The sequence below is a fragment of the Aythya marila genome (genome assembly GCF_965140915.1).
Source record: "Aythya marila genome assembly, chromosome: 1".
NCBI classification, from domain to species: domain Eukaryota; kingdom Metazoa; phylum Chordata; class Aves; order Anseriformes; family Anatidae; genus Aythya; species Aythya marila.
This window is the reverse complement of record NC_139042.1, coordinates 191,174,859-191,183,613: the sequence shown is the minus strand read 5'-3', so window position 1 is coordinate 191,183,613 and position 8,755 is coordinate 191,174,859. Positions and strand designations below refer to the sequence as shown.

At 47.5% G+C, this 8,755-nt stretch overlaps 1 protein-coding gene across 3 annotated transcripts in view; it reads left to right on the top strand.

Moving 5' to 3' along the window:
• Window positions 1-100: 100 nt before the first annotated feature.
• Window positions 101-8,755, top strand: part of GRAMD4 (GRAM domain containing 4) — a 77,891-nt gene continuing 69,236 nt past the window's right edge. For 2 of the 3 annotated variants that reach the window (XM_082768585.1, XM_082768583.1), the window contains exon 1: window positions 101-258. In XM_082768585.1, the coding sequence (XP_082624711.1) occupies window positions 230-258 (29 nt within the window). In that variant the 5' untranslated portion in view covers window positions 101-229. Of the gene's footprint in view, window positions 259-7,332; window positions 7,434-8,755 lie in introns of those variants that run through there. The other variant, XM_082768586.1, reaches the window with a different exon arrangement.

The following is an 8,755-nucleotide window of genomic DNA, read 5'->3' as shown; positions in this document are numbered from 1 at the left end:
CCCGCCTCCTCTGCGGGCTCCCGCCGCGGCCCCGGCGAGCGGCGGCTGCGCGGGGAGCTGGGCACGGAGGAGGAGGAGGAGGAGGAAAGAGGAAGAGGAGGAGGAGAAGGAGGAGGAGGAGGAGGACGGGCACCTGCTGCCGCCCGGGCAGGGCCGGGGGCTGAGCGGGCGCACCCAGCCAGGGGGGCGCCCAGCGGCTCTGCGGGCCTGGGCTCGGCGGGGAGCGTGGATGAGAGTTTGCTCCGATTTCCGAGCCGGGTGAGAGCCGCGGGGCGGAGCGGAGCGGAGCGGAGCGGGGAGAGGCGGCTGCAGCTCGGCCGGGCGCCTCCTGCCCGCAGCCGGCTCCGTGGCTTTTGTTCCCGGCCCCCGAGCACGCAGCAAACGCAGCCCCCGTGGGGGGGGGCTTGGGCTTGGGGTCGTTGGGGTGGGCGTGATGCTGGCTTGGGGTGGGGGTGAATGCGTGGGGGTGACCCCATCGGACCTCGCTCGGCCACCCCGCTGCCTGCTTGTGCCTGCCGGAGGCGTTGCGTGCCCGCCTGGCCGTAGGGCAGTAGCCACACGCTCGCCCCAAGTAGCCAGCGAGGTACGGGAGCAGTGCGGTGGGAGAGCCTGGGGTAAGGCTGGTTTCTGGAGCAAGCTGCCAGCCCTTCAGGAGGGCCCTATAGCTCTGTGCATCCAGCCCAGGCCTCCTGCCCGCTTCCCTGGGTTGTTGCAGGGCTTTGAGGCACCTACAGGGCAAGTCGGGGGAATAGCAGCCTTTTTTGCCCCATTTCCCTGCCGTGCTTCGTTATCACGGTTTTGGGGTGGGTGGCTGTGTTAGGCTTGTACGAACGTGGCATAAATGCTGGGCTGGTGCTTGGGCTTTGCGTTCCCAATAATGGTTTAGATAGGGTGGGGAGGGGAAATATTTAACAAGAGGGGATCCCAGTGCTCCACGTTACCCGACAGCATCGTGCCTTAATTTTTACTGTGCGACGAGTAGTGTTGTCCCTCAGAATTAGGGACGTGAGCTGCCTTAAACCTTTTTTATTTTTATTTTTTTCAATGTCATATCTAGTCATTCAGAAGGGAGGGCTTGTTTAGTCCTTGCCCGTCGTCTTCTGTAGCTGCTACTGGATCTTTAACCTGCCGGTTGCGGGATGGATAAAATAGGAGATTAACTCACCGTGTGGGGCTATCAGATGGCACAGAAATCCCCCAAAGTCGGAGGGAGGTCCCACCATTTCTCCTGCAGTGGTCTCAAGCTTGCTGGGCTCATTTCTCCACCCTAACACGGGTGGCTTGGGGCTGCGATGCCCGGCTGGAGCCGGGACGAGGCGCTCGGTGCGTCCAGCTCCGCCGCTCACCTCTCGGACGTGGTCCTGCTCGGCGGCAGGTAGGACCAACCTGGGTGGCGTTGGGCCGATGGGTTTGTATTTAATTTGAGCTCCTGAGCCCCGTTCTTCCCAGCGGGTCGGGGGGTGCCAGCTGCAGGGGTTGGGGTGCCGCTGCGGGGTGGGTGCACCCGTGGCTCCCCTTGGGGCCGGGTGAAGGTGGCACCCAGGCTCTCGCCGCTGTCCTCGCCCGCGCCAGCCTGCCTGCCGTGGCGGCTTCGCTGAGGCCTGGTGACGTAAATGCCTGTGGGGGAGGGAGGAATTAAGGGCAGCAGCTGGGAAAAGCCTCTCCTGGCTCCTCGGGGAAACCCGGTTTCGGAGGAGAAAGCCCTGCTGGGGGGGGGACGCGCAGGGGGCTGGGGCAGCCCTGGCTAGGTGTGAGCTCCCCGCGACGTTCAGCCTCTTGGCCGAGCAGGGGCAGCTCCTGGGCACTGCCCCTTCCCCTCCTCCCGGTGTGTGATGCTCAGGGATTGTGGACACCGACCATAAGTTCCTCGTGAGAGTGTGTGTGTGTGATATCGGATGGCAGGCATTGGATGTTGGTGGAGAATAGCAGGCTTGGAGGGGGGAGAATGGATTTGGGTTTGGTAAGGAAGCTTCTGCAGTGTTTAAAAAATGATTGGTGTTGCTGTTAGGTTGATAAACCTCTGGAATAGGAAACGCTGTGCATAATGCTCCGTATGCGTGCGGTGTCTTCGGCATCATTTGGCGCTTCAGCACTCACTCTTCAATACAGAGACTCCAAAACTAAGAAGGAGCATTAACCATTTAACCTCCAAAACGACGACAGATCTGCTGGAAAATTAACAGTGACCCCATCTCACGGCACGTGATCATGGAAAAATCACCATTTCATTTTGAATCAGTCACCGCAATTCTGGAAAATATGAGGCGGTGTTTTGTGTGGCAGATGGTTCCTTTAAAAGATCTGTGGTGCTTGTCTTTTTATTTAAGATGTAACAGATCACATTTTGTGATGTTTTCTTTCTTACAGGTATGGAAAATAAATACTATTTAGCAATGCCTGAGGACCTTGCTGATTTTTTTTTTTTTTAATTATTTTTTAATTTTTGGTTGCAGCTAAGTAGCTATTCAGTGGCTGCTCCAGATCTCTTTCTCCTTCACCTCACCCCAGTATTTGTCAGGCTTATCAGTGTTACTCCAGAGTTTCCAAAGCTCTGGCTATTACCAGAAGACCCCAGTACTAGGTGCAGAAAATCTGCCATCCTGAATTCCAGGCCCTCTTGTCCAAACCTGGCTGTGCCTGGCCCAGATAATGTTTATAACTTCCTAGCTTTATTCTGCAATACTGGTTCCTTTTCTTCCCTACATGGATTTATTTTTCTGGGTTAAATGCTGCCTGCACGGCAGGATCCGTACTGCAGAAGCAGAGATGCCTTCCTCTAATGTGTTGTTTTTGTGACACAGGGTTTGAGTGCAGGAAAAGCTTCTGACAGTCTTGCTCCATCAGGGCCTTTCAAAAGAGATTCTCTTGCTGCCACCATCGAGGCCTTGCACGTTTGTGAGCTGATCTATGAAATAGTCGTGCATGGTGATACAGCCGTTAAACCTAGCTTTTGGGTGGTGATGTTGGGATTTATGCGTTTTGATCTCTAAAGTCTCTGAAAAATGCAAGTTTTCTCTTTTCATCTCATGGTCGTTGTCAGTCGTATGGATGTGGGGGGGCGAAGCAAAGATGCTGAGCCTCCTCCTGGGAGGTCAGAATTTATTAAACCAGTAAGATTTCAGTGGTGATCTTACCTTAAAATTGAAATGAGTTAGTGCTGCTTTTTGGTATGACATAAGGAAATGAAGTAAGAAGTCTTTGAAGGCACTTCAGGCTTCATAAATATTAACAATCTTTGCAGTCTTCGCAGAGAGGAAGGGCTAGGTTTTTTCTTTGTCTTAATGGTACAGTTTCCCTTGCACAGTAGATCTTCTTGCCTTGGCTAAAGAGTAGCGTTCAAATGCAAATCAAAAGTACCTTATCTGTGGTTAGTAATATGTGCGTTATTTGTGACTATCTTGTTCTTTTCCCCCTCCACCCTTTAACACTTTCTCCTATTTTACACTCTGGTAGTTGTAGATTTAATTCCTGATTTAGGAGACCAGATCCTCAGAGATGCTTATATGACTGAAGATGCAGCTCTTTGCTTCTGAGAGCAGTGGAAGGTAAAGACTCCTAACTTCTTCAGGTGCATTGGAAAATTTCTTTCTATTTGCATCCTGGGTCGCCACGTGTCTTCAGTTCTTACCCGTGTTAATGAGGAGGAAACCCGCTGGGTATGTTGGATAGCGGTATTTTTTAAACATGCTTTGAGAATGCCTGCAGTTGTCTGGTTTACTTTTAGTTTGACAACTGTGTCTCCACCTGAATGGAAACTGCAGTTCAGTTGAGAGGCAGCTTCTTACAAATCCTGAGTTATTGCAGCGAGTTCTTTGCGAGTGCCTGCTGAGAACATGTTGCCTGTCCTAGGTAAATATGCTATCAAGAGTGCATCAGGCTTGGAGTAGAGCTTGTTCCAGCTGTCTCAGGGACTGATGCAAACTAGTCTTTATTTCCTTGCATGCCATAAAAAAATAAGTGACTTTTAAAGTCAATTTTGAGCGTGCGTTTTTTCTCTTCTCTGGATGCAGGTCCTAGAGGTCACTGCTAAGTCCCTGGTGATGCAGCTTTCTGAGTGCTGCTGCCCTTCCGCAGGAGCTGACGTCTCCAGTTTAAAATAATAATAATAAAAAAAAAACAACAGACGCTTCAGCCCTCTTTTCCTGATCCCGTCGATGCAGACGTTGGTACATCTTTTGACCTGTGATTAAGGGATTTATGACTCGGTTTGCGGGATGCACATGCCTAGGAATTGTCATCATTAGACGCTGAGTCACATGGGTATGTGTTCCTCGGGTTGTGTGCGTATGGGCTTCTGTCTAAAACTTAACACCTTCCAGTTCTGGGTGAGCGCTCGCTTATGGTTGTGTGGGCACATCTTTGCTGGGTGCTGCTCTGGCTCTGCAGCAGCCACCCCACGCTGTGTTTTAGTCCATCAGGGCTCACCTGGCTGTTAGTGGATACTTGCTATTGAGTCTCCCTTTTATTGAGTCTCCCTTTTGGCATGCCCGAAGGTGAACATCTGTCTTATAAAGTAAACACGGTGAAGTTCAGACATTTTTTCTGCCACATCTGTTTTGTACGCTCACATGGGTAGCTGTAGTCAGTGTTGAATGTAACATTTAGAAACAGGGATTTTATTTTTGGGTCAGTGCTTCAGGTGAGGGGTAAATCTGTTAGTGGAGTATTGACAGCCAAGTAACGCTACTCATAAATGGGAGGGAGAGAGGGGAACAAGAAAAGGAATGAAGTGTGAAATACCACTCCATCCATGGGATTCTCATCAAACCCTGTGGGAGGGGACACTCTTGTTTCTTGAGTGTCCCCTCATTTATATCTATATGGAGTTGACTAAGCTGTTTTTTGAAGATCTTAAATCACAGAATTATGGTTTGTTTTGGAAGGGACCTTAAAGTCCACCCAGTTCCACCCCCCTGCCATGGGCAGGGACACCTCCCACCAGCCCAGGTTGCCCAAAGCCCCATCCAGCCTGGCCTTGAGCACCTCCAGGGATGGGGCAGCCACAGCTTCTCTGGGCAGCCTGTGCCAGGGCCTCACCACCCTCAGAATAAAGAATTTCTTCCTTAAGGGACACGACAAAATAATGTGGAAAAAGTAGTCAGCAGTTCTCTGTGTCCAAACGCAATGGTTAACAGATGCATTTTAGATTTCCAAAGTAGTCCCCTGAAAATAATGGCATAATATGAGAGGTCTGTACTTATCTTAATTAAAGAGAACAAAGCCATGCATTCTATGGTGGCCTGATGCATACAATTAGTGCCTGAGTTCAATTAGTTTCCAGCTGCTATAACCATGCTATCAGAGCTCTTGGTAGGACTGTCAGGGATTTTTATTAGTATCTGGCATTACTAATGCTTGGCATTTTTGCCGTCCTGTACAAGCCAGTTGTTCTTTCAATATTCATTTCAGGTATAAGGTTACTTATAGGGAGAACACTTGAAATTCACTGGTTTGGAAACCAACCAAGTCTCAGTGGCTGAAAGTTAATCTCTGAGCTTTCAGTGAAGGATCCCCGAATGTCTTCAGATGCTTAAAGCGGCGTTTATTTCATAACTTGAAGTTTATCGTTAGCTTAACTTTTGTAAAGAGGAGTCTTCACATTAGAAATGCGAATCTGAAAGGGAGCTGCTTAAAATAGCATGAGCAAGTGTTTTAGCTCTGGAGCCATCTTCAGGGGGAAAAAAAAAAGTCTTCCTGTCTCACACTGCTGATTTTACTACCTGAAATCCCACGCTCAGGAAATGGTTTGTGTGTTTCTGTTCCCCTTTCTCTGAATTTCATCTGTGTTCTCAGGTGTGCACCGTAGCTGCGTTTTTAAACAACCTCCTGCGCTTCTCAAGGTTAAAGGCACTTTGTCATTGCTGGGGAAGTGTGGCAGTGCTGTACAGGGGCATGTGGATTTATAACTGTCTGCAGTGTTTAAGGAGTATCACAGCCGTAGGGATGGGGAAATGCGGAGCCTCTGGAGAAGGAGTTCTTGAAATGTTCTTTGAAGGCCGTGCGTAGCCCGTGCTGCTGAAAAGGATTTCTGTGTTCCCATTTGCTTTTGGTAGAGCCAGCTGATGTCTGTAGCTGTACAGCTTTGAGGTCGGTCCCTCCGAGTTGTGTGAGGACCGATGTGGGAGACAAAACCCTGCAATTTACTCCAGATCTTTGGAGCCTTATGGTCCTGTGCTTCAGGCGTAAACTGCTCTTCCAGACATCGCTGCAAAAGTAGGACCCAGCACAGGTTTTGTGCCAGGGACAAGGTGCTGCCAGGAGCTTGTGATTTTTTGCTTTCTGCATTGCCTGGAGAGGGTGGTGTGCCCAGCTTAGGCTCCGCAGGTCTGAGCAGCAGGGAAGAGACCGGTCTGTAAATACCTTTAAAATCCTGCTCTGGGGCTGTTGGGCCTGGGCTCTGAGCATTTAGGAAAAGATGCAGTTATCACAACAAGATGCTGTGTTGCAGCAGGAAAAAAACAGCATGTTCAACACCAGAAGATGAAATGTTATTTACCTTCAGTGTGACGGTCCTTGCTCTTAAGTAGTCCTTGATGAATACAGTTGTGACTACCTGATTTAAAACCAAGATGCAAGGCGATTTGTAATCCAAGATCCTATCTTGGGGATACGCTCACTTTTTTGGGTTCAGGGCTTTCTTCACCTTTCTTCTTCCTCACCTTTTCCCTCCTGGAATGAGGAATAATGCTTAGGGAGCTGTCTGCGTGTCCCATCCGTGAAGCTCCTGGCTGCTTCCCAGTGCTGCCCGGAGCCAAGGAGTGCGATTTCAGCCAGCAGCCATCCTGTTTGTGTGGGACAAAGGTGGCTGTGAAGCTCTGAGCTTGAGAGCAGCAATACATCCTAAGCATCCCTGTGTGACCGCGGCTAGGACAACTTCAGACTGTGCTCATCAGGTAATAATACTAACAAACAGCTCCTTAGAGGGCCAAGTCTTGCATCATCTTGCAAAGATACTGTCATTGGTTGGGGTAGGAATAAGTGAAGCATTAAACCACTCCAGTTTGATTAACTTTGTAGTATTTTGCACTTCTTTTATCCAAGATCTTCAAACTCCTCTCAGAGGCTAATCTATAAAGGAACCTAAAAGATACTGCAGGATATCTGAGATCCCTTTTTGTACAAAAATGAAGCATAGCTTGCTTTTGTGTAAAATGCTGCTTGGTCTCAACACTCCGTGCAAAAACTGTGATCACGCAATGAGGACTGTCCTTTCCAGTAAGCAGAGCAACGGACTGGACATGCTGATCCTTTAAGAGATCTGCCAGCTGCTACAGGATGCTGTACTCCCAAGTCTTGCTTGAGCTGTAGGAGTTTCCTGGAAACTTGCAGTAATTAAAACTAACGTCAGGAGCTTACAAAACACTGCAGAAGTGAAGGCTGTGGTCTCCTTCGGATCATCTGGAGCTAGCCCTGTTTTGTTTCAGAGAAACGTTGTGAGTATAAAGCTTTTAAAAGGGTCTCTGCCTACTATATAGGTTTTTTGCTTTCCCTTCTCAGAGTTCCTTATGGGTGTGAAGAAATTATACACATTCAACAGCTCTTATTTTTACTTCTAGTTATGTGAAATAACTTGCCTAAGTAGGATAGTTCTGATTTCCCCAGAAAGCTCTGTATTAGAAATCATTTTTACAACAAAACTGATTTTTTTTTTTTTTCTAAAGCTACTTCTGCTTTTTTTTTTCCTGTTCTATCTAGTAGCAATCTTCTAGTTTTTGAGGGATCTGCTAACAATGATTGCATTTAATGCTGGATTACTTATCCCCTTACAAAAATGCTTAGGAAAAAAAAAAGTCACAAATACCATTTCTTGGAATATTTTGTAGGAAGAACACAGAACTTGCATTGCTTAGGAGTTTGAATTTGACCAGCGAAGCTCTCTGGCACTTGGCAGTCCTCTCGTAAAGCAGAACAGAGACAACATATGCTTTCTGAGGGAGGAACAGTGCCCAGTATTTCCAGATTGGTTTTCCTGGTGGTGTGTGAGCCTGAATGTGCAGTATCTGCTTTGGTTTTCACTCAGATAAAAACAGTTGGAAAAGATGGAAGCTATTTATAAGTACCTTCCTATTTTTTGTTAATGCTTTGTAATTGCATAAATATTTTTTTTTCTTTATAGATAAGCTTTAAGCATTAAGCTATTATCTGTGACTCATTACTGTAGAATCTGCTGTTGGTGAGTTTTTATTGTCTTTGTTAAATCATGGAAAATCTTTCCATGCAGTTTATGTTTCTTTTTGTCTGAAGCAAATTACATCTGTTTATCTTACCCACTGGTGGCTTTGTTCTCAGCTGGCTAGAAGCTCATGCTATCCGAGAGCTACAGCAGACCTCACGCATGGCACAAAAATTTCATGTGTGTACTTAGCTGGTGAACAATTGTGTTAGATGGTTTTTTGGAAACACTATGTGGACTTGGGCAAAAAAGTGTCTGTTTGCTTTATAGGTGGTGATTTGCTTTTCCACTTTCTCCTCCCTTTTCAAAAGCTTCAGCTAAACAAAGTGTTGGTAGTTAAACAGACTGATGTTTCATAGGGCTTCTTTTTTTAAAGTCCATGATATAATGAATTGTATAAATGCCAAAGTTGTTATGAAGTTAATAGTGTGTTATTGTAAATGTCAGAAGAAAAGTAGGTAAAGACAGATCTGCTGGGAATGCTAAGAAGGGGCTGGACCCCAAAGATGACTGGCTAACCACAGCTTGCTTGTTATCTGAAACAGGAGATGAGGAACCGTATTTAGGAAGTATAAGCATTGC